A 26,661-nucleotide genomic window follows, 5' to 3' on the forward strand; every position below is an offset into this window, starting at 1 on the left:
TTAAATTTTTAAAATATATTTTATTTGCGTTGTATGTGTTTTCCATATACAATTAGATTTAATTTACTCATATGCATTACAGGGTAGATGAGTGTGTCTGCATAAATTTGTAGGTACCTTAGGTATTACATATCAGAGACAATCTATAGCTTAGACGATATACACATACTTTAGCTTAATTACATTTACGTATCATATAGACGATATTCTGGTTTCGTATGAATGAGGGGCTAACCTAATTGTTTGGTAGATGACGTGATAATGGGGTATGTACTCCTCGGTATGTACTTATTTATATAGCGTCATTTAAATGGGCGTGAGAATACAATTGATATTAGTGATAGTAGTTGTTGTGGCTTGGTGAGTAGGAAATCTGGTGCGATACGTTTTTCGAAGAAGTACAGAAATTCTTATCCAGCTTATGTACAGAGAGGAGGAGGGTGGCTTTGTGTATGCAATCGAATATTATGAATCCTTAGGCTCTACATATCTAGCATACATACATACATTACAAAGAAGGCAATTTGTATTTCATTTCGGCTGCTTTTGCTATGTTTGTTCACAATTACAGAGTCTATGCTACTATTTGGATACGTCATATGTGTATTGCAAGTGGTTTTTACTTAGTGGGTATACTGCGTTCTAACAAATAATAAGTAGGTAGTTCGAAATAAAGCTCGATTTGTTCAAAAAAAGTCAGATTCCCTTCGGTTCGTTTGAGATTCTGTTCAAAAAAGTCATATTCGTAAATAAAAGTGGTCATTTCAAACAATTATTCCAGCATTGAGCTATTCTCAGTTTGCTTGCATGCGGGGCATCTTCTTACAGTAAATCCTAATGTACAAATAATTACTAAATAAATGAGATTTATATGTCTACAAGAGTCTGCACAGGGTTTGTTTAGGCTAAGCTTACATATAACACTTAAAACAGAGTGATGTGGTAAAACTAGTCCGCCGTTCCTTTCTACCTTTCTCAAACTAAGATATTTTTTTGTTTTTCATTTTTTCGTTAACAAAGGCCACATGAAATATTGAAATTTGAAATTTTCATTAACTTTTCCCGGAGCTCCTACAAGCGCAGGATAATTAAACCTAGAAGGGACGACGAAACACAAGGAAATCGATAATATTCTCTAGACTTTTTACATTCAGCTGGGTGCTTCTTTTCCACCGCCTCACCGCTTCTCAGTGGCAGTGATTCCTGGGTAGGAGGAGGAGGAGGAGGCTTCTTCGCTCGTCTCTATTCAACGGAACAATAGCTCATCGTCGGGATCGAACTGGAATAGCTCCGCCTTCTCCCAGTCCTATACGTCGCTCTGTTTGGCATTCGTGTTGATGATGAAGGCGCCGTTGATGTGCCCGTTGGCATGCGACTTGCCATTGGGCGTGTAGAGATTCGTCAGTCCGTTCTTGCCGTTGGCAATCATTATGGCCGGATGCGGAGTGACCCCGTTTAGCTGCGCCACCAGCGGATTCTTGGTGGCCTCCGCCGGCGGCGTGGTCAGCGGCGGCGTCACCGGTGACGGTTTAATCAGCTCCAGCTTGTCATCGGTGGATCCCTTCAGCGCCGTCTTGACCAGCGCTCCGTTGCCAATATTTCCCACGGGCCGGCGATGTGGCATCGCGAATCGCAGCCTATCCCAGAACCACGGATCGCCCCACTTCAGATAGGTGTTCATCTTCAGGTAGGCCTTCAGCTCCTCGTCCAGCTTCTCCACATCATCAATGTCCGAGTAAACGATCACAATGACCCGGGAGCGTCCCTCGTTCAAAGCCGATCGATGGGCTGCCCTAAACTCGAGACGTGCCCACTCCGATTTGATGAAATTCTGGCTGAGCACGATGATGGTACGCCTCGAATTCGCCACCGAATGCATAATGCTCTCCGGAATGTAGCCACCCACCGGGAAGTCGCGTTCGTGAACACAAAGCTGGAACTTCTGCGGCCCGTGCTCCAGTTGCGGCACCAAAAAGTCCTCGATGAAGCTCTGATCCTTGTGCGAGTACGAGATGAAGGCATCGAACTTCTTGTCCTTGTCCAGCTCCTCCTCGGTGACGAACCACAGCATCAGGTTGTGGGCATACAGCCAGATCTTGATCTCCGTCTGGTATTTGTAGTACAGGGCAGCCGTGAAACCGGCCAGCAAACCAGTCAAAGCAATCACCACGGCCAAGGCAATATAGACGCCCTTCTCCCCGGGACAAATATCGTTAGTGGACAACTCCACCATCCTTGTGGGCACCTCTGCATCCATGCACATCATCTCGTTGCGATCCCCGATCCGCTCGAAATTATCCTGAGTGAAGAGCAACAGTGGCTTGGCATCACAGTCGCACATCCATGGATTGCCGGACAACTTCATCGATCGCCACTTCATTGTGCGATTCAGGAATCCCAGCACGGTGGCGTTGAGGGTCTGCAGCTGATTCCAACTGACATCCAGGTGGGCGAGATGCGGCGGCAGTTGCTCCACATCCAGGTGGGTGAGGTTATTGCCAGCCAGATTGAGACTAGTCACATTCGCATAGCCGGGTGTGTTGCCCGATGGCAACCTGAGCAACGTGTTGTTCTCCAAATGGAGTTCCATCAGCCGCAGACCTTCGTTCAAATGGGGCAAGTGAGGAACATGCGTTAGGTTCCCGCTATTACACTTAATCGTGAGCGCCTTGTCGTAAGTTCGCACCATGCAATCGCAGCCACGTGGACACTTCCGTTCCCGCGGATCATCGGTTTGGTCCAGTGGACAGAGCAGCTGCATCGGATCCACCTGCCGCACTGGAGTGTCCCTCAGATTATTCGGCTGCTGGCAGATTAATCGGTCTGTCTGGAACTTGTACTGCCTGGCATAGTGCGGCCTGTGGGCGCCCTTGACCAGCTGGACAAACCAGAGGAGTGTGCAGGAACAGTCCAGCGGATTGTCGTTGAGATCCACATGCACCTGATTTCTAGCCCCGTCCTCGTAGTTTTCATTCAAATAGACGGATCGTATCTTATTGTGCGTCATGTTGACGTGCACCCCTCCTACTGACAGGAATTGCAGATCGCTGTGATCCAGCGAGCTAATTTTGTTGTAACTCAAGTCCAGCTGCCTCAGCTCCTTCATAATGATCCTCCAGTCTTTGTAGACGAATATGATCGAATTATTGCGCAGATTGAGAGTTAACAGTTTGGACATCGACGAAAACGGCGAGTTCAGCTCCTCCTGAAGCTCCGTGCCCCACAAAGGTTGTTGCAGGTCAATGTCGTTGTGATCCAAATGTAAGTGACGCAGCTCAGTAGTTCTAGTAAAAGCAAAGGTATCGATGGTTCGCAGACGATTTCTGCTTAAGGTCAGGGTCACCAGGTTGCCCAAGCCGCTGAATAAATCGCTGTAATTGGAAAAAAATGGTTTAATTAGTAAAGAAAATAAATAAACTATAAAATGCCAATTTAAGGGAGCTTTAGTCTATTAGCAGATAAGATTAATGTCAAATTTATGATTCAAATATATCACAATGATAATATCATATCATATAAAATACCAAATAATATAAACATAATCGTTATTCATATCAAAATGATTTGAAAAAATATAAAATTGACCAGCACATATCAATCTGATCTTTTATACATTTTTTTTCTGTGCAATCTCAACAATGTCTTTGTTTTAACTCAAAAACAATTATCAATTATGATATTTACCTGCTAATTTTGGTTAAAAGATTATTCTCCAGACGCAAATCCTCCAGTTTTTTGGTATGCGCAAAAAGTGAATCCGGCAGTTCGGTTAGCTGGTTGTTGCTCAAATCCAAGCTGAGCAGGTTCTCCTGATGTTCCAGCAAAGTGCCGGGCAGGGTGCTCAGCAGGTTATCCTCCAGCGAGATGTTGGTGATCTGGGTGGAATGCTCGAAGAGATCACCGGGCAGCGATTGCAGATCGGCTCTTAGCCGCAGGACCTTCAATTCCGGCTGATTGGCAAAGAGTCGCGAAGGCAGAGTGGCGAGTTGCACACGATTATTCATCAGGCGCACCTCGATCAGGTGCTTGTTGTGTTCGAACAGACCCTCGGGCAGTGAACGGAAGAGATTGGCACTCAGATTGATATCCGTGAGATTCGTGAGATGGGCAAAGACATCGTGCGGCAACCGCTCGATTCCATTATCGTGGATATCAATGCCCACCACCGAGGTGGCACCTTCGAAATCGTGCTTCGTTAGATTGTGCAGCTCGTTGCTCCACAAGTTCAGGTGCCTCAGCTTGGGCATCTTGCCGAAAATGCCACGCGGCATTTTCCTCAGCCTATTGCCGCCCAATTCGATGAACTCGATGTTCTCCAGGTCGTCGAACAAGTGCATGGGGATTTCCTCGATACTTGCGCACAGCTCCAGGTGACTTAGGTTCCGCATATCGGTGAGCAGATTGGCGGGAACGTGGGTCAGCCGGCGGGTGGTGAACCGGAAACGCTTGAGACTGTGCAGACGGTCCAAGTGCTGCCGCGTGATATTCATACCCAGGTTATCGCTCTCGAAGATCAGCGTTTTGGTCACGACTATGCCCAGATAATCCAGGATGGTCGCAACGGGCGCGAGACCCGGCAACATGCACCGCCTCATCTGCACCCTGTCCACCTCGCCAATCCGCACTTCCGGTGGCAACTGATTGTAGTCTTTGCTGTCCGTCTGATTGCACATGATCTGCACATAGTCATTCGGCTGGATGGTTAGCCTGAAGGTGGGATTCTCCGAGTTTGCCGGGCAGTTCACCTCATACTCGGACATGATGGGTGAGCACTGACATTGACCCTTGTGGTTTATCTCGCTGCACGCGTCCCTGCCGAAGGATCCCTCACTTGATGGCATCCAATGGAAGAGTTGCAGGATCAGCAGGAGCGACGCCGCCTTAAGTCGACTCATGATGGCCAACTTCAATGGTCCTCCCTGTATATTGTTAGAACTGAAAGTAGGCAAAATAAATGGGGTAATTAGAAATGTGTTACAGCCATTCAAATTATTTTTATTTTATTTTAAATTAATACGTATAATTAAATTTAAATTACTAAAATAATTATCTTTATCATATTTATTTAATTATTTTTATTAAATTTTAAGCCACTTAATGTTTTTTACCTATAGGCATTATTGAATTACCCTTTTCGTATTAAAGTTACAATATTTTCCCTTTACCTCTCATACTCCGTAATTAGTAACAGTTGAATTTGAAGAAAACTTTATCGCATTTGTCATTATCATAATGACACACTCAAAATAAAATTAACCCTAAAGTCAAGGAAATCGCCCTACTTTTGTCTTCAAGACAAGATCGCCCTAAATTTTAGGGTCACATTTTTCTATATTTTTGATTTTTTTTGACGTCATATTTCTAAATTTTAGGGTAATTTTACTAAATTTAAGGGCAAAAATTTCTAAAAATTAGGAAATTTTCCTAAAAAATAGAAATTAAAAACAAAGCAAAAAACATGTTCAATCATGATTTTTTTTTGTATATACGTTTATATTATGTACTCCTCCCTATATACATATGCAGGCGTTGTGTGTCATGTATATTGTGAATGTTAAAGGTTATGTATTTATTATTATGTATTTGCGCTTGGATTTCGTATCTAACCAAAGCCAAATGTGGTTGTAAATGAAGACTACGGGACTGCGGAAGATTGGGAATGTAGAAATTATGATTAGTTAATATTTTATATTCATGAAAAAAACTTACAATTTTTACTTGTCCGTCGTGAGAATCGAACCCGGGTCTCCCGCGCGAGGAGCGAATGGCCTACATACTGGGCCATTGTAGCACTTAAACTTGCTGTGGCAAACCGAGCATTGTATGTAAAGGGTGAAGCGGACAACACATTTGAATACTAATTGCATAATTTTGACCATTCGCGTTTTACTTATTTACATACGTATATACATATGTATATATTTATGCTAACGCAATTTATATTATGCGTAGTATATAGTAAATAGCTGAATATAAACCTAATTATTTTTAGTTTACCACTTGCCATCAATAAAAAAAGGAATAAAAAAAAATAAAATAACATAAAAAAAAAAGGTTAAAAAATTTTGCTCTGGGACTCGAACCCGCGTCGATTCGATTGCTAACCAAGTGCTTTAACGGTCTGCGCCACGAGTACAGCCGGCCGGCAGCTGACAAGTTCTGGCATTGAACATTTTGGTGTGCCAGAGCATGTGAAAACAACTATTTCTATTTTATAGAAAAACTTTCTACTTTTTAGAAAATGTTTCTATTATTTAGGGTTGGTTTCATTTTAGGGTTAGGGCACTAATTTTTAGAAAAGGTGTTGCCAAAATATTTTATTATTTTCGTTTGCCTTTCTATTTTTCAGAAAATAATTTCTAATTTTAAGGGCACATTTTCTAGATTTTAGGGTGATTTTAGTTCATGGTAACCATTTTCTACATTTAAGAAAAACTTCCTGGATTTAAGGAAAACTTTCTTGACTTAAGAAAAATTTCCTTAGATTTAGAAATAACTTTCTTGTATTTAGAAAAAAGAAATTTTAATGGCGATTTTCTAAAATTTAGGGTTAAATTTATTTTGAGTGCAGGCTGTACACCAAAATGCTGGAAATGTAATGAAAAGGCTGTGCTGCGCGACTTGGAGGCGGTGAAAAACATTTTCGTAATTATATGGCAGGGAAATACAAGGCAGGATACACACACACAAACACTGGGCTTTTGCCATTCCTTAATGGAATATAAGCTGGGCCAAAAATGTGCTCATTGCGTAAAGTCCCCGTTTGAATGCGGCTTAATCAGGAGCAGTTAATTAAGCGCGAGTCAGAATTTTTGACAGCCCGTTCAAAATATTTCATTAGCGACACACACGCATACGCGGAAAAATGAATTTAATTTAAATGTGCGGAGCGGAGTGGAAAATCCTGGGCACCAAAAAAAGGACACATACGACACCTATTCGTGCATAAATATGGCACCAACACTCGCATCCTTTTTACCCGCTCGCTGCTTCCTGGGCCATGTTGCATTTCATGGTTGGCTCACCTCGACGAAACCACGCCCCTCCACTGTTCTCCTTTGGTCCTCCTGCATACCCTGTAATCCCTGCAACCCCCTCCACCCCCTTTGGTTGTGTGTGGTGTAATTACGGTCAGGGAGTGTATAAAATTTTGTAAAACGCTTTACTTTGTCCTTTTTTCTCTCTCCATCCCGTCGTCCATGGACAGTGGGGCACTTTACGGTCTTTGTGCATTTAATGAATTTGTCATGCGCTCGAGTGCTGCATAATACGAGATTTTGTGTTCCGAAAAAGCAAAGCTCTCTTCCCGAAACTTGAGCTACCCAGCCAGAGCTCCTTGAAGAGCTGCTTCATCTTCCTCCGCTCAATCTGATGGTGACAATTTAATTGTGCCCATTACGTACAATTTGAAAGGAATTCAATTAAAAGTTTTTGGCCTTCTAGCTGTCGTTTGCCCGAAAAGCGGCAGGCCATATTGCATTTACTGTCAACTGTCCCTTTGCCTAGAAAATTAGTATAAAAAAAATCTCTTACCCAGCCTCACCGAAAAAACAGACGCTTTTGAATGAAATTTTGATAAGGCAATTTAATTATGCGCGCTGTAATTTGATTTTCAAATTGGTGACTTTTCCTCATTAATTAGGACCGAACAATGATGAAATTTTGCCCCCGGGCTGTGACAAGATTATATTGATTTTCAGCTTTGTTAACTCGGCTTTCTGCTTTTTTCGGCCACTTTAAGTGTTCAAGATTTTTTGAGACAGATTTGCGTTTGTTTTGCAAAGTGTTTGTCTATCGAAATATTGCCAAATGCTTATGCTAATAGTTATTGCAAATTGAAGGCATTGTGTGTGCCAAGTGTTTGCCGGCCATCAGATTGCAGATATCGACTTGAGTTTGCAGCATGCCCCTTAAGCTATTAGATGACAAAATAGACACGCCTTTGTTTTTGGGGGAGGAAAACCAGGAGAAACCAAAGTCGACACCTTGTTTTGCTGGCCAACTTGAATTTCCCATTAAACTTTAAGCACTTTTGCACCCAATGAGTGGACCTAAACTAAACTACCTTCGCCTCCGCACTGTTTTGCCTTTTAAATTTTGTTCGCTTTTCCGGCCAAGCAGTCAGTTTGCTTTTCCTGGCAAGATTTTAAACATTTATATTCACTTAGGAAAATTACTTTTCGCTTTTATGCCACGCTGGCCGGGTAACTTGGGAAACCTGGAACCTCCTTCAATCCGCATTGATATCCTGAGCGCGTTTTGTTTATGCAATCTAATCTGGGGCGAATTGTGCCCCGTTTTGTTGACATCTCGCCTGGAGCGGAACCATATTATCCAACTGGAACGGCAACATTTACTTTAGGCAATCGCGCCAGAAGTGTTGCCTTTTGGCCTTGGCCTAAGCCAACTTTTAAGGACTCGCTCCGTGCCAATTAATTGAATCCTGCCATGGCACCCAATTTAATCCTGCTAGGCAATTAAAAATAATTGCTCATTTCACACACATGCTGGGGAAATTATGAACCTACATATAGGGTACGTATATATACCTGAGCAAGCGTTACGCTCGATTTAAAATTTTGTCTTGTTTAATTAGACGCTCCGTGTCGTTAATAAAGGTTAACGAAGTTTTGCCAGAGCGCAGATTTTTCACACATTTTCACAGACAGGGAAAAGCAGGGAAAACCTCAATACCAGCACGTAGTAACACCCATACCCTTACCCTTACCCACACCCTCACCCTTTAGAGATTCACAGACATTCCAGTCGAGTGCGCATTTTTGCACTCACATGCTCACTTCCGGTATGTAACGGTACTAAATTCATTAGGCACACTAAATTACAACCGCAGGCATGGCATGATGAGGTTGTGTGGGTTCTGTGGAAGCTCCAGGATCCTTGCTCCTTGCTGCCTTTCTACCTTGGATTTTTATTGCTCACCCAAGGAGTACACACATTGTAAGCCTTCCTCGAGAAGGAAACCCCAACTCCCCACTGATGTTTAATAGTCGTACCGCCCGCAGCGTGCTCTTGGAAAATTGGCTTTCCACCGCCACCCATTTAATGGTTAAGTTTTCTTAATGCTCGACTGTCGGGATTACGGCAAATGCCAAAGTGTTTAAATGGCGTTGACATATTGTTCGCCCTTTAAATTAATTTTTGCAATATCAAGAGAGAGAGAGGAAATGCGAGTAAAAACACAAGCACACACATATTGCGCCCGTTCATCAATCAACATGACTAATTACTACAATTTCTGCCAAGCGGCAGCAGCCTCTGCAAAACTCCTAAAGAGAGAAAAAAAATCCAGAACAAGTTGTTTAACAATTTCTTATTAAAAACTTACAAATGCTTCAGAAAAGTTCTTACACGCATGTGAAGTATGTTTCAGTTGTAGTAAAGGGGAAAAGCTCCCAGTCCCCCAACCACCACTCTTTCGACCATTTTCCATTTCCTAGGAAACGGAAAGTCTGGCCAAGTGCGGTTTTTGTATCCCCACTGCACTGGCAATGTTTCATTTTCCCCCTTTTCCAATACGTTCGCATGTGTACTCCTTGCTTGTTTGCCAAAGGATTTCAATTCCCCCAAAAACTTCTGCAAGTCTTTTGGCCCCATGTTTCTGGTTTTACAGGCATCGCCTCCAACACTTTGGTGAACAGGCAGCAGTTGAGACATGTTTATATAGCCAGCCAGATGGGCCAATGTATTGCCAAACCGAAGCTTTGAGTAAACATCTGTGTTCTCCACACATCTCAAGATGATGTTTTTCGGGGGCGGCGCTGTGAAGAGTCTCTAAGCGGGTCTTAATATCGCAAAATTGGAAACTGTTCAATACATGTGATTGGCAACGTGGCAGCGTTTGTCTGACCAATACAATTGAAAGGGGGATATCAGTGCAGTAAAAATATCTAATGTTATGGCAATAATATAAAAACAAAATCAATTTAAAAATCTAGTAATAAAAATAAAACTTTTTTTGGAAAACTACAGACCCAAGAAAACTCTTTAAACTCAAATAAATCAAGTTGTACACACTTTAAATAAATAATGTTTTTTTGAGAGATGAACGTGTAGGGACTTCTGCGAAACCTCTCATAAATATCCCTTTGCAATTAATACTTATTGCTTGCGCCTAATGAAAGCCCAGTGATAAATGTAGAACATTTTCCTGGAATTACTCCCAAGTTGCAATCTCCAGCTAATTATGCACAAACATCGCAAGGTTAAGACAACCTTCGGATGAATACATTAAGTCCGCTTTCATTATTTATGGCTTACACTTTCTGCAGAATTTTCGCCAAAGCGCATCAAAAGTCCAGAGGCGGCAGAAGAGGATGGGTAAGGGACTGCTATATAAGTACAACTCGAAAGTACTCGAGCCGCAGTGAATTGAAAATATCTCGAAGCTGCTTACGCTGTAACGCCTTTTGCGTTAAGTGCAAACCGCCGAAGGCAGAGCGAGTTTTTTCTGTTTTTCTGTCTCAAGTTGAAGGATGAGTGCAAGAAATGCTGGCATTTAAATTTAAAATTTCTATTAGTAAATGCAGCCAGTAAGGGAAGAGCTCAAGTTTTCAGTAGAAAGAAGAGAAGACTCAAAAAAGGGAACTTCAAAGTCAGCGACAAATCCATAAGATACTCGCTCACTCATTACTCTTGCCAGCTGCACGGCTCACTGAAAGTTCAAGTTACAGCAGACAGATGAAAGAAAAGGGGTTAAGACCTGATTTGCGCATTCCACCCCCCCTCTAAAAATCCCCCTCCTCCACACACACATATATTCGCAAAGGGCCTCCTCTCCAGATCTCGTTGAAAGCCAGCTCATTGTCTGGGAAATAGAAAGGCAGCAAGGCGATGATGCAGTTTGGTTTTTCTTTTTTGTCTTTTTTTTTATTTTCCTCCAAAGTGAGGAGAAGTCGCCAAGTGAAAGGCTTTGTAATGTCATTTGTCTGTTAATCATGTTGTCGTCCCAAGTTTTGCGCAAAGTTTTTAGCATAATGCGCTCGTGCCCGAGACAAATGCAAAAACTTGTTGAGCCCATGGAAAATTGTGGAGAAGAGGAGTTTGAGGAGCAGCTCTTCAGCAGCAAAAGAACCAGCAAGCATGCGTGACGCATTCAAGTTTAATAGGCCCCATTGTTGTTGGCCAGGTCGATGAGTATAGTATAGGATAGCATGAAGATGATGATGATGTTTTTGTTGCACAGCCAGTTGTTTGCCAGCCACGGAAAACGCAGTAGCGCCAGTGGTCGATTGTTTACTCGGGTGGCTCGTGGAACCCCCAATCCCAGGCAAAGTCACTCAAATGGATATACTGCGGTTGACTGCTCCTCCCTCTAAATCCCCTCCACTCCATCACTTCAACAATCCACCGGCTCCTTGGCTCACTTAGCCCACATCCTGTCAGCCCAGGTTGATGTGGCTAGCCGTGTTTAGATTCGGTGGATGGGCAAACATTTAACGTAAATTGATTTCCACTCGCCAGGCGATGACGCACTGCACACAAGCTCAAGAGCATACAGAAATAAAAAAACATAAATTAAATATGCTAAATTGATGGTTTTTTTCTAAACCAATTTGATTTTGTATGTATTTTGAGATTTTCAAATGGGTGCATTTTATATAAAGACCATAAAATATTAAACAAATTTTGAAACTGGAAATAAAGTTTCCTTGCATTTATTGTACCTTTTTATAGTACCTACTTTTTACTTATTAAGTCGATCCGAACAATGATAAAAAGTATCTAATTTATTTCGATTATTCATAATTGGAAATTAAGCCATAGGGTAGAAACCATTATAATATTTCAAAAATGAAATAATACGGTTTATAACCTTTGAAAACATATTCTTTTTCGCTGTGTGGGAGTACAAAGGTGGGACATCTCTTCGCCAGCCCCGCGCCTTTCGCCCGCTTCATTATCCCAGCACAGCACCATCAATCTCCCGGGCCAAGTCCACTCTTCCACTTGCAACTTGTCATTTCCTTAAGCTCCGGAGCCGAGTTGCTCAACTAGAGCGCTCTGCTCTCCTCGAGGCGGCTAAGTAAATTTATCTGCAACTTCCACACACGCACAGTCCATCACATAAATAAACAACTGGATGGGTGGATGGGGTCTGTTTCCCATACTCCTCCATCATCTCCTCACTCCTCCTGCTTTTAGTTTGCTTTACTGTACTGGCTGTTGGCTGCCGGCAGCAGAATAGAAATAAAATAATAGACACCCAGTCCGCATTCAATTTGGCTTCACCTTCTTGAGCCGCTGGCATCGTAAATGAAAATGTCGTCCATTGCACGCTCCTCGGCCAGCGTTCATTTAAACAGCATTTTATGGGCCAATGGCCATGCTATGGGTATTCGCGCGAATGTGTACGAGTGTAGCCAAGCGGCAGGCCCTCATATTGTAAATAATACAGCATAATGCTGGCCAACCCAACCCATTTAAGACTATCCGCCAAGTGGCCAAGTCCGATTGCCAGGGGACGCACGCGTACACTTCAATTACCAACGATGGAGGAGTCCCCAGGTTTTTCTGGCCTGTCTTCAATCTTCTGGGGACAGGTTCTGGGGACCAAACCCACACAGAAAAAAATTCGATATGAAAAAGGATCATTTCTACCTTATTTCATCATGATTCATGATTCAATCATATCATCTTCATATTTTATCAATCATATAAAATTCCAAATGTTGTATTTTTTAAAGTGCTCAATAATGTAAAAAAAGTTTAAAAATAATCTTTATTCATATCAAAATGATATGCATAACTTGACCTTTACATTCAGTAACTATCAATTTGATCTTTTGTCCATTTTTTTTCTGTGCAACCGACTACTTAATTTTTCGTAACGCTGCATTCAAACTTTGGCTTTCGCTTTTGTGCCTCCATCTCGCTGTTTCACTGTTTGTCTGGGCATTTTTATGCTTTCTTGATTTCTATTTATTCTGCCTGTCGTCTCCATTTATTTGCTGTTCTTCCTGTCCGCCGCTTCTGGCCCTCATAATTTTCGCTTTGTCTTATTGTATGCAGCTTAATTCGACAGACAGCCAGCCGAACTCCCCGTTTTCAGAATGTAAGTCACGTTTAAAGTTCTCGGTGCCTTAAATGGCATGCTTGCCATGATTATAGCCCCTCCGTAGGCCCGATGATGCCATATATAGCGCTAATTGTGCACATTTTGCGCTTGTTATAAATAAACGCATACGACGGACCCCGGACCCTGCTGTTTTGTTGGCCATTTAAGCTCTTGTTATTGCTTTGTTTTTGGACGGGGTGTTTTTGGTTCGGTTAAGTTCATTGGGGGCCATCAATTTTTCGGCAACAGACGGAAGACCTAAAGTTGCATCGATAATTAAGACACTTTAGCCAGTTTCGTTGGCGCCATTTGCTTTTAGTTGTGGCGACGAAAAACTTGAAAGCTTTTGTTGGCGAAAATGACTAGAAGATTTTTCAACTAGAAGTGATTGTAAAGTAGAGCAGTTGATGAATTAAATGGTTATTTATTTAATCTAATTTGGTAGTAATTCGATAGAGAGTAGTTAAGTTTTTTAAATGAAATTATTTTAGTCAGCAACAAAACTCAAATACATTAAATTCACATTTTTACTTTTGAACCCTAATTGATTGCAAATTTTGTATGCATAACCTAATTGAAAATTTTTAAAATGTAGTTTTTTCACTTACTTTTTTGCATATATTTTACACCTTAAAGCATATTTTTTAGCCAAAAACACAAAACATATTTCCGCGTAACGCTTCCGCATTTCAGTTCCCGAAAAAAGCGAAATCATTCCATGTGAATAGAGTTATCTGTGACAGGCTTAATCCCAATGCAATATTTATTTGTAAAAGCACTATTTTGTGTGTATATTTGCACTGATTGCTTTATGCAACGTGTGGCACACACACACACAGAACACACCCATACAGACGACAAACCGTCACCACATCCGATGAATGTCCGACTTGGTTTTGCAGCGGCCAGAAAAAAGTATTGATTGTCCTCCATTGTTCGCTCGAAACCATACGATTTTGGCGTTTTTTGTCCCCATTCTGATTTTTGGTTATTTATTGTTATTCGGTCTATTTTTGAGTTGGTTTTTTTTTGCTTTTTTATCACTGGTCCCTAGGGCTAGGCATTAAATATGTATAAATATTGATAGTTTTTGGCCCTGCTTTGATTAACATTTAAAATGGACATATGTGCTGATTTATTGTATACATGCGTTTATAGAGATATTAACATTTATCAGGAAAAGCTGAAAGAGGGAGAGAGGAAAGCTGCTGCTTAACATAAATTCACCAATAGCCGCAAAAGCGCAGGATGAGCCCTGAGGACAATGCCAACCGCAATGGCGATAAATAAAGATTAAAATCTCTGAAACGGTCACAAAAGTGCCTGGCACTTCATTTCAATTTATGTACATAAGTATTTATATTTATATTTATATGGCGATGCCCTCAGGCCAACATACCACACACGCATTGTGGTGATAAATCAAAAATCACTGCCTACTTTTTTGGGGCGGTGTCACAAGGCAGTTTTGCAGGACCCTCTGACAGGATCGAGAGTCCTGTTTGCATTGTTGCCGCACAATAAATGCAATTTCATGTTTCAATTGCAGGGGTGAAAAGGGAGAATTAAAGTCAGCAGTTGGTAGTTATAGCAACAACAACAACAACAGCTTGCCAAATGAAAAATCAAAATGGCGACGACCGAAGTGAAATCATTACGTATACGCAGCGTTATATTAAAATTCACAGCATGCCTTGCGATTTTTATGCACGCGCGTTCTCGTTTGTTCCCTTGCCCTGCGATTTTTATGGCCATTAAATCAAAGTACAAATAAAAGAAAGTAAATAAAAAAATTTCGTTACTGCCTTAATAGGTGGCGAGTGGTGGCCTTTTGGTTTCAAATGAAAAGCTGAAATCTTGTCATAAAAATGCGCGAATTCGTAAAGTGCACTTTATGCGCAACGTTTGTGACCAACACTCGAACTTAATGAACGTTCCAGGGGGAAAAAGCCAACGCCAGTGGAAAGTGCATAAAAAAAATAAGTAAATAAAAAGTTCTGATGCAAGACTGAAAGGTTTAAAGGGTGCGTGCCAGCGGTATTTTCCTCAACTTTCGCAATTCCCTGAAATCACAAGTTAATCTCGTCGATTTTAAAGCAATTAATTATGACGAATACCGACTGGTAATTTCCTTTTAATTAGACTTTAATATTTGCAAACAGCAGCTGCCATAGGCACACAAATATTTAGCATAATTGTTTGGCTGGGTAGGGAAATTTTAGCCGGAATGACGTGAAAAACCAACCGAAAAATAATTTGATGGTAATTCACATAAAATTTGTACATTTACATATTTATGCAATGGGAGAGCCAGTTGCCACACATATGTAGGGGAGTGTAGGGTAATTTGACGAGTAGGGTAATGTGACGAACTCGTCGAATCTCATATATGACGTCACGACAAAAATTCCAAATAAATGTTGTCGTCTCCCCTAATCGTGTCGACAATGTATTTACAGTAATATTAATAAGAAGTCCCGTAATTTGTTCGTGAGGTAATTTTCGCTAAAAATGTGGTGCGCAAAGTAGCAAACCCATTCAATTTACTTGTGTTTCAGCAGTGCCAGAGCAAAGATGAGTGGAAAATAAAATCAGGCAAATATATGCACGTATACATGAGATCTTTATCAACAGTTTTTGGTACCTCGCGTTTTTTTCTTTTGCGCCGTTTGAGAGTGACACCGTTTTTGCTCCAAGTCTACCTTGTAGGGTATCGTGACGAACTTTTTGTAGGGTATTGTGACGAACTTTTTTTATTCAAGAATTTTAACTGTTATCGTTGATTATTTGTAAAAAAAATATAATAATACCAGATAACATTTACTGCTGCAGTTTTATTGTTGTTTTTAATAGTGACGTCAGTTTAATTTAATTTAAAAAAAAATTTGCACTTTGACCATTTTTTTTTTTAAGTTTGGGTATTATCTTATTACTTTTTTCTTTTCCGTATCGAAAATAACCTTTCCGTAAATAATATATAAAAAAATGTATTTTTTTGTTTGTAAAAAGGATGGTTTACACCAAACGCTGTGGAATTTGGCTACGTTGAAATTTCGAATCCAAATTTTTTTAGAAATATGCTCAGTAAATGTAAGCAACTTTCTGCTTTTACACTTTTTAAAAATATTGATTTTTGGAGAAGTTACATTAAAGAACAAATCGTTCGTCACATTACCCTACAACTTTTGAAAGTGCAAAAAAAGTAGGGTTCACGCCAAACGCTGTGGGATTTAGCTGCATTGGAATTTCGAATTTTACAGGGATATGCTCAGTAGATGTAAGCAACTTTCTGCGTTTACACTTTTGAAAAATATTGATTTTTACAAAAGTTACATTCAAAAAACGAATCGTTCGTCACCTTACCCTACACTCCCCTATAGAAAATATTTCAGTTGCAGGACGAGCATCATCAGGAGCAGAAGCAGACAGCCCGCTTGGCTGCATTAATTGGTTTTTCGTTAAAATTCATATTTTCTGGCTAAGAAGGGCTCTGTTTTTGGCCGAGCAGGGGAGGTGTTGAAACTATGTATTTCGCATGCAAATGCAGATTTAATGAGCTTTAACTCGATGCCAGGCATGTGCGGGTGTTAATTTTATGTGGGTGTGTGTGTTTGTGTGCGATTATAATGCTGGGAAAAATATTTTGTTAATTTTTAATTTTAATTGCAGTCGCTTGTTTGGAACTTTATTTCATTTATTTATTTGCACATGGAGCTGGTGCTGAATTTTGCATAATTATGTACTGGCCGGCCTGTCAACATGGCAACATTTTCCAAATGGAAATAAACATTTTATTATTTATTTGTCAAGTACAGAAAGTCGTTGAGTTTGTTTCGCTCGGATTGCAGCTATTTGACGGGTGTGTGTTTATTTATTTTTTGTTTCGCTTGTGGTTTTTTTTTCGTTTTTCGTTTTTGGTGGGCGTGTGACAGCGCATCAATTAAACTAATTGTGCATTTAAATTGGCAAATTATTGCCCGATCCTTAATCATAAATTATTTATGCAATCAATTTGCATAAAGTCAAATAAGCCGTTGAACATTGTGTTTGTCCTTTCGCCTGCATTCGATGGGGCGAAAACGGCAATGCAATTTAAATTTTGTATAGCCGTGGCGGCTTTGCTTATTCTTCAGCCGGTCGGAATATGAGAGTGGCCTTTGGTTTTATTTTAATTTGCGGTGAGCAGCCGTTGCCGTTGCTTTTTCCTGCTGGAAAACCAATTAAGTGAGCTCTAAAGCGGGCAGCTTTTCTAGCAGCGCGTCCAATTGAAAACCATGTGCGAAATTTAAACATTTTTCACCAATTTTTTGGCTCTTGCCATTTTAGGTTGTCAGTGCTCGGTGCTTTTGCCAGAGTTTCCCTGGTCAGGGTTTTTTGGTTTTTTCATGCCCTCTGCTAACTTTGTGCAAATTTAATTAAATTCTTCAGCTCTTTTTGAGCCGCAGGGATGCACCCTTAACGCATAATTTGTCTGCCATTTCGAAGGACTACTGTGTTGCATGTGAGAAAAAATGGCGGAACTGCAGCTAAGCTTAAAAAACCATATATTGCCAGAGAGTGTTGCATACTGCTTGGGGCGAAAGGGGTCGTTTATGTTTTTCCGAGTGACAATTGGGTGTTGTGGGTGGGACTAGCATTTAGAGATGAGATCGTGAGCCGTTTCACGATAAATTGATAAACTTTTAGTAATCTAAATATTTATAAAGGGTTTTAAAATGAAGCACTCATACTTTTGAGCAATACCTTTTAATCCGAAAGTTGCATTAATCTTTCTTTGCATACTTTTAGCCACCTTTTAATAATAACTTATTACAAAAACCTTGCGATAAAAAACTTAAACCTCGTGCGTAATTGTGTGAAAAGATTTTCCTTATAACAGTGGCTTTTCACGCATCCACATCTACCGAAAAAACAGCAGTATATTAATAGTTGCCGGCGTCGCGTAAAGCTTTTCAGCCATTTTTTGTTCACTTCGCCCCCGTTTGTTTTAGACGCCCATAAAAGTGCCGCTGAAAATGTTTAAAAAGTGTTTTTCCTTATGCAGCACAGCAACGACAAAGTGTTTGTGGCGTATACGTATTTTTTTATGCTCCTCCTGTTGACATATAAAAAAAAATGGCTGTCACAATGCATTTTCGCATTTTGCATTTCCCAAAAAAAAAATAAGACAAAAGGGGTGGCAATAAAAAAGTAACAACAAGTGCTAAGAATGGGTGTGATGGGGTTTTTTCGGTGTGTGGGTGTGTTTTGTTGTGCGGCTGACAGTGAGTGAGAAAAGTTATGAACTCTTTGGGAAAAGTGTTGAAAATTTAGAAGTGTTTTGTGCTCTTTTTTGTGTAGCACTTTTCTAGTTGTGCTGCACATTTATAAAAATAATTGCGGTTTACAGCTCTGTAATTTTTTCCCTTTGTCTACCCATATTTATTTAATGCAATTTATTTATATTTGTAGTTCGCTTTATGCTCAATTAAACCGAAAACCACAACAAACAAAAAAGTATTAAAAGAAACCGGAGCTTCAATTGAATGTTGTAATATTTAATGATATATAAATAAATGGACGCGAAGGGATTTTTTTTCTATTTTCCGCTTATGCTAGCGCGGACATAAATTATACAAAATTTTAATGAATATTTATGAGGGAGCGTAAGAAGAGAAGTAATAATATTTATTTTCACTTACCTTGCTCAGAAGTGTCCTTGTTGTTGTTGCGCGTGGACCGAAGGGAAGGAGAATCCTTATCCGCTGTATCCTGGCGTCCACTACAGATGCAGCTGCAGTCGGTTGAACATTTTTAATGTATTTTTAAGTAATTTACTGCAACAAAAAGCGTGAAAAATATGCAAATTAGTTGAGGGGCAAACAGAAAATGAGTGGAAGGATGTGGGTAGTGGGTAGGGCATCTTATTAGCATTCCAAATGATCTAGGGCCATTTCTTCCGAGACTTTTCAACTTTTTAGCCAGCTAGACAAGTGCTTTGGCATATGTGTGGGTGTGCTGGCTGTGTCATTATGACACTAATTATGTCATACATATGCAAAAGTGGCAAACAAGCCGTGTCCGTGTGAAGTGTGTGTACGGTGTATGGTGTACGGTGGTGTACGATGTATATGGTGTGTTCATGACACGTGCGTGTGTGTCAGCCACTTAAATTTCAACGCATACGTAATGCCTATTCATGAGCGATGTGAGATGTCGCCCCTTTCGCTTAAGGGCGTGGCTGGATGTGTATGCTTAATTTAATTAAGCTGGCTGTTACTTAGAATTTGCAATGCAAGCCATAACCGCAAACAATTTGCAAGTCAAGAGCGTATAATGCAGACAAGAGGCGGCCAAAGGATTACGTTTCCCTGAGTGTTGCAACTTGACATGAATCACTTGGAATGGTATCCTCCGAAAGTAAAAAAAAAACAAAAAGGAATAATATTCAAATTTTTAAAATAATATTATTCAATTTTGTATCCTTTCTAGACCAATTGAATAAAATGGAAAAGCTTTCTTGTTTGGTTACAAAACAGTTGCAAGAAAATAATTAAGAACTAAGCCCAGATTGCAAATAAATAACAAATTTCACCCTGTAAAATCTTAGAATGTCGGGGTCGAAATGGGAAAGGTCGTGTCCTGTAATTCGGTTATTTCCTGCCTTTCTGCCAGCCATGTATGCGCATAGGGCTCTCAAAAAAGGGAAAGAGGGAAATAAACTTGGCAAATCTACATATTTGAATATATTTCTGGGACTCGGCCATAAATAAGGAAACATCTTTTGTATTTCTTTGTTTATTTTGTATGCATGGCCAAGCTTTTGCTCACTAAATTCATCAGCTCATCTCTCTGTCTGTCTGTCCGTCTGCCTGTCCTGTCTGTTCTGTCTTTCGCCTTCGTGTGTGTCTGTTATTTTGTTATTTTATTTTGAGGCCCAAAATTTTCTAATTGCTCGCCGCATACAAATTGCCAGTTATCTAAACTGACAACTTCTCAAGAATTTCTAATTCAATTGCCATTTTGTGTTTAGTAGCAGTGGGGATAAAGGATTCGGAATACGAAATATGTGTGTTTTATATTTTCTCAAATATTTATTTGACTTCCATGCCATTCGGACTCAACTTTTGATTTGTTCGCCATTTTACATGGCATGTTTAGCAGAGATTATCGAAACATTTTGTTCACCACCTCAGCACACGCAGCCTTGAATTTCTTAAGGATCGACAGCTGTTGCAATTGATTGAGAGGATGCACAGAGAAAAAATGTTTACTTAAATTTTCAAGAATATATTAAGAGAAGACTGCATTAAATGTATAACAAATAGACAATTTTTTTTTAAAAACATATACGATTTAAAATGCATTTTTTAAGGTGTCTAAAAGTATACTATGAAAAATATGAATCTAAAATTATTGTGGCATACTTTTAAGCACTTTGAAAGGAGATTTTAATTCTCCAGTGAATATTTTTAGAACTTTAATAGAAATGTTATAAATTGTTGCTAGTCAGACCTTTAGTTTCTGTGTAGACATATCTTTAAAAGGCCTCAACTTTGCGATGAGTTACTTTAATTGCTGCGATAAATGCAAGCACTCGGTTATCTACTATCCACATGTGTATCGCGTTTATGGCAGATATATATCTGCTAATTTGCATAGGCTGAAAACCGCAATCCCTGACTGTTGCCACATAATGCTCCTGCATTCGTATTCATCCAAGCATGCGGTAACATGCATTCAGACCCCCAACCAAACTCCCTCCCATTTCGGCTGTCTGCCTTTCTGTCTGTCTGTCTGTCAGCTCTGTCTGGCTGCATTTTCATATTGAAAATCACTGAAGTGGCAGACCAGTTTCCCTTACTCCCTCCCCACTTTCCACGTTGCGGCAATTTCGGTTCTCTTACTTTGCGAATGAAAGATTATAAAAAAAAGAGTGCATTTTAATTTTAATAGACAGGGAGCTTTAGCATAATGAGCACTGCTTAGGGCAGCCAGCTCTCAATGGATGTTAATAAAAGTGAGGAAGGCAGCATTTTTATTGCCCTACCCGAGCCATCGTCTTTTTGTTTAAATAATGAAATGTGCAAATGTGTTGCCACGTTGCCATAACCACCATATGCATGTGGATGCACGCGCCCTCTTTTTTACATAATTACATCGCAGCAGATTCAAAAACCCATACCCCCATTCTCCCCCCAGCAGCCTTTGTTTTTTGTTTAGTTGCTAATTTATTTGTGTATGCATTTGGGTCTTTCATTCATGCAACTCCGCCCGTCTCTCTTTTCAGCATTTTCCTTCCTTTGTTCGGCACATTTAGAATGTAGAATGCACAGTACACAGTACACAGAATGGCTGTGCATTTGTAATTACTTCAATTTCAAACTCCCCAGTATCTTTTACAACACATGTTTCATGGGCATAATTCGCGCTTGGCTGCTTTTTTCAGCCAGCGGAGTGAAGAAAAAGCCTTTTAAATGTGGCCGAAACGATTCATTGCCCTGCTTCTTTGGTTTTCAGTTTCCAGCCTGCACTTTCTAAGCTTCCTCGGCGGCTTTTACCCATTTCTAGTCAACCAACTGGGCTTGGTTAGCTGAAGTTCTTTCTACTTTTTACCGTTTTGTGTGGCGGCGGCGGCTTCGATTTCCCATTATGCTAAAGATATACACCTCTATAGAAAAAAAAAAGAAAACTAGTTCTTCATATGGCTGTGGCTCCCTCGCGTTTGGTTTTTCTTTTCTAATCACGTTTGCCAACCGCAGCAGGCGCATTGAACCAGGAAAGTAGATTTATGCATTGTTCTTGCTGACGTTCTAGGTGTTTTTGTGTGCTGTGGTTTCTGCTGTTGCTCAGCGTGTTAATTACCCTCCACTTCTTGCTTTTCTACTTCTTCATCGACTGGAAAGTCGATATTGCCATGTTGCTGTGCTGTCGGCCAGGAAGCAAGTCGCACGCATTAACCACAACAAAGTTCCCTGGGAAGTTGAACCCAAGAATATTTCGCTTCATTTTCCACACGCATAAATCATCTTTTATTAGCATTAACACACGATGAGCTCTCGTGGAGTTTCGAATTTCGCAAGCCAAAAAAAAAGAAGGAGAACAAATAACTGTAGGAATTTGACTTCAAGCCGTCGGAATTTTATTCTTTATGCTTTGCATGTTCAACTTTAATTGAAATATATGGCTGACCTCAAAAAACTGAGAACTGGAGCCCCAAATTCGCTTGGCCATTTCTCATAGCACGCAAAGGATCGTGCATACATATAGTGTTTATACGAGTACATCACTTTCGGGTATATTACTCTTGACCTTTGGCCAAATAAACTTATTCGTACAAAGGAAGCCAACGAGAGCCTTGAAAAAATCGTGTTTTCTCTTAACCTACTTCCCAAAAAATAAAAAAGAATTACTGGACTGGGAAAAAAAACCTATCTGAAGGATACAAAAAAATCTTTTCACTTTTGTTGCTCCGTTCTTCGTGTTCCGTTTCGTTCCGCTTTTTTCATTTTCCATTTTTTTTTGTAATCAACAAAGTTCAACGTTGGCATATAAATATTTGCATGGCCGGGACCAGAAAGGAAGTTCAAACAAGAAGAAGAGTGAGCACTTATTATTATATACGAGAAACAACAATGACAACAACAGCAACATGAAGAAGACCAACAAGACGGGCAGCTGACGCGTAAATGTGCAAAAGCTTTAAATTAAAAGTGGCGGAGGGTTGGGAATTGGATGCTGGGGATACTTGGCTCTTCGGTCGGTCGGTTGGTCCACTACTGTGGGTTGTTGTGTCAGCTGTCGTTGTCTGGACTTCATTTTATGCGCTGACAATTTCTCATTATTAAAATTACAGCGCCCAGGCAACAGGAGAAAAAGGAAACTGCAAGAAGAACAAGGCAACTTGGAAATAGCAAGGCCTCTTTTTTGAAATACCCTTTTTCAGACTATAAAAAGTTTCATAATTAAGGGAACTCTTATTTATTAGTAACTAAATTTAGTATGATACTATCGAGTTTTGCAGAGAAAACCAGTGATAAATATTCTTTTTCACTGTCTATAACAAATTGTTTATCTTGCATTCAAAGGAACACTATAGAATGTGACAAAACGTTCAAAAAAAGTCTTGGTTAGTTTTGATTAGGTAAGAAAAAGATAAAATAGCATAGAAAAGTATATGATTGAATAGAATTATCAACAAGATCAAATGTAAATGATTATAATATTATTTCATAGGATAACATAATTTTAAAACTCCGAAGGACACAAAAGATAGTGGGATTGTGCATCCTCATTACGGTCATTATTGCCCCACAATACATATATTTTATTTCACTTGTTACAAACATCTCATTAAACCATAAATACCCTTTAAAAGGACATGAAAAGCGAAAGAACAAAAAGAGTAAACAAATTATCTGCAGTTGGGTGAATGTGAAAATAATCACTCCCCCGTAGCTTCTTTATTTCACTTGCAGCTTTTGCAGTTCGGGCGGAAAAACTCATCCTCATCCAATACTGCGGATCAAATGGAATATATTCCCTTTCGATCCGAGAGCCGAGGTGTGCTCATTAGCGCTTCTGATGGACAGATCCTTGCCATTCAACATTCACTATTCACCATTCAGATGCCATTCAGTATGCGTTCAGTTCGTCTGTCAGCTCCGCGTCATTTCGCTGGCATATTTGTGTTGGCTACATAAATCAGCGGTCGCATGTCATTAACTTGCGATAAATCTGTCATAAACAATGCAACACATAAATTGCCGTCGGTTGGGTGGTAATGGGTTCCATCAGAGAAAGGAGGCGTGGCAGTCATCATCGGGCCAAACAATGTCGAAAATGCAAATCAGGAGGAGAGGCGAGTAGTTACACTCGATGTCTGAGTGAGTGGGTGGTGTTTTGGCGGGCGGGTTTTGGCCCAAAGGGGGTCGGAACTTTTAGCCGCCGTCGCGGAAGCGTCACAGCCGGGCGACATTATGATGTTGACGAAACAAAGGCTCGTTTGTTGGCCTCTGTTTGTGCGTTAGCGGTCGATATGCGTTTCGCGTGTTAATTCTGTTTATATTAAAGCGATTTTGGATTAATGGACCAAAGCTGCTCTATGAAAATCACACAAGCTCAAAACCCTCTTCGTGTCTTTAATAACTTCATTTTTATAGTTGCACCATTTGGGTCTGTACTTAAATTCACCAAAATAAACACACTGGCCATTGCACTTAACAAATTGCAACGCAGTTAAAATTACAAACTGCAAAGTATTTGGCAACAGCAAATGCAATTTCGTAACAAAAGTCTTTTTCACCCAACCAAAGGAGAAGGGTCTGAATGGGGGCCATAAACATGCAAGGGCCATCGCTCAGAGGCGTAGAGAGGGGATTTCTTAAATTTTTTAGCTCTTAAAAAAATGTTGTCATATATTATTGATCATATATATGATCAATAGCTTTTTGTAAAGGACTTTAACCCTCATTTTTATACTACTCACGTTTAGGAATCTAAGATTTCATAACTTTTGACCCCTTTCTGCCTCGTCTACGCCCCTGTCTTCAAGAGGCGATACAAATCTGAGCAATGACGTGGGGCTAAAATGCTTCAATTACAGAGAAGTTGTGCTGGGTGTAAAACTTTGCGGTTTGTTGCTGTTGTTTTCGTTATTTGCTGCTGGCCGTCGGTCGCTGCATTGACATGTAAATAACCTTTAATTGATGGGCTCGTGTGGCTTGATTGAGTGCCAGCGGGGGGTTGAACGGGGGCCTAAGGGGGGATTAAAGGGTAAAGGGCAGAGGGTAAGGAGTCCAAAGAACTCGCACATGGTAATTTGCATTTTGAAAATGCCGCAACTTTTGTAACTTTATGTGGTGGCCTTTTCGCCATCGCCCATCGCCTTCGAGCCTTTTCTCTCCTGACCAACTGTCCCTGGGTCCTTGGGTCCTTTGGCCTGTTTGGTCGGTTGTTTGGTTGTCTGTCAGTCTGGCTGGCTGGTAAAATATTTATGTTCCTTCCACCCAACTGATTGCGGCGAAAAAGCGCAGCTCGGCGAAATGAGAATTTATCGCAAACACATAAAAAACGGCTACCCGAAACCCAGCGCATATATGTGTGTTAATGGCTTTTCCGTGTCCGTGTATTTGGGTGTAAGAGTGTAAGGGTATGGGGGAAATGGTCTTCCGTCTCTGTCGCACGCCTGCACTTCCGCCGGAAGTTTGCATGTTCCTATATCATTCGCAAGAATCTGAAGCGCGCTTAAAAAAGCTGAAAGGCAAACGCAGTCACAGCCGCGTTGTTCTCACTCACTCTCTCCCTGTCTTTATTTTGTTTTTGCCCCCAAAAGGTTACCTCCATTATAGCTCTTTATTTATGATCCAGGTTAACACATACATATACTGGCATATGTGTGTGTGTGTTGGCTGCTAACGGTAATTGCGGTGTCCGCCATCACTTGGCCCGCTGGCCCTCAAAGTCGATAACATGTCATTTGAGCGCCGCTAATGTCTTCATTTATTTTTAGCATGCCGCGCCTCGCTTCTCTTTGCCCGTTCGAGTTCGTCTACGTCCATTTTGGCCTGGCCCAAACGAGCTGTTTGTTTAGATAAAAGTTTGCTTTCGGCTTCCAACGACCCTCATCCACCTCATCCACCAAGCTCCTTTTCTCCTCCTCCTGTCGCCCCAATCCGTGTGTGCCGGCCATAATTGGACACGAGTTCGGGGCTTGTTTACACATGCATTTTATAGACGCTTTTAACGTGCCAATTTTGTGGGGCTCTCGCTGCGTTTTAACCGATTTCGGGGTTAATGCGCGAGCAGAAATCGCCCGAGTGGAGCAGCCTTACTTTGGTCAATTTCCCCCGAAACCCCAAGGCGCAACTTCATTAGGTTGGGGCGAGAAGTTCGATGGATAGGTATGTACAGTGAAGAAAAAATATTCTTGTATAATATTGAGATTTTTATATTATTTAAAAGTTTTTATATAAATAATAAAAATATTAAATGAAGCTCTATATATAAAACTTCGAAAGCCACAGAGTCCAAACTTGTTCCCAATATTCGACCTATAGTATTCATGCCTTTTACTAAATATCCTTATCTTTAGTTTAGTTCGTGTGATATAAAAACTAATTCCACAGATTGTAATCAGCTGAAATTAATATTTTTGTTTAGTGCCCTAACAGCATTATGTGACATGCATGACATACGGCACCTAACAAAAACCCGACGAAAGATCTGAGCTCCAACTACCGATTTTTTTTTTTGCCCAACTACGGACAATTGTCACGCACACACAGAAATGTCCCAGGGAAAGTGGGCAAAATGGAGGCTCACGCAATGGCCACCACGTCCGCAGTCGTGCGTCGTTTTTGGCCAGCATAATGAAGAATGGCTTCTGAACGTTTTAATGCCACATAAGTCCTTTCGGCCACGCCGAAAACGGTCTTTTGACGGACGCAACTCAAACTTGGCTAATTTCTCAATCAACGAATGGCGCTCTAATTGCGCATTAGAGTGAAAGAGGGCCAGAAGGGAAGCGGGGAGATGCGGGGGTGGAAGCCATTTGAGAAGTAATCAAAAATCCCCATCAAAGTTATGCGAGTTTGCCAAGTTTTGCC

The 26,661-nt window shown here is 40.6% G+C and overlaps 1 protein-coding gene across 1 annotated transcript in view; it reads right to left on the bottom strand.

Annotated features, from left to right (window-relative positions):
• The window catches only part of Tl (toll like receptor), a 47,716-nt gene continuing 21,055 nt past the window's right edge, over positions 1 to 26,661 (bottom strand). The window contains exons 2-4 of the mRNA XM_017142897.3: positions 18,757 to 18,891; positions 3,685 to 4,935; positions 1 to 3,371 (exon numbers count right to left, since the gene is read on the bottom strand). Of these exons, the coding sequence (XP_016998386.2) occupies positions 1,307 to 3,371; positions 3,685 to 4,895 (3,276 nt within the window). The 5' untranslated portion in view covers positions 4,896 to 4,935; positions 18,757 to 18,891 and the 3' untranslated portion in view covers positions 1 to 1,306. The remainder of the gene's footprint in view (positions 3,372 to 3,684; positions 4,936 to 18,756; positions 18,892 to 26,661) is intronic.

Source organism: Drosophila takahashii, chromosome 3R (assembly GCF_030179915.1).
Source record: "Drosophila takahashii strain IR98-3 E-12201 chromosome 3R, DtakHiC1v2, whole genome shotgun sequence".
Taxonomy (NCBI): domain Eukaryota; kingdom Metazoa; phylum Arthropoda; class Insecta; order Diptera; family Drosophilidae; genus Drosophila; species Drosophila takahashii.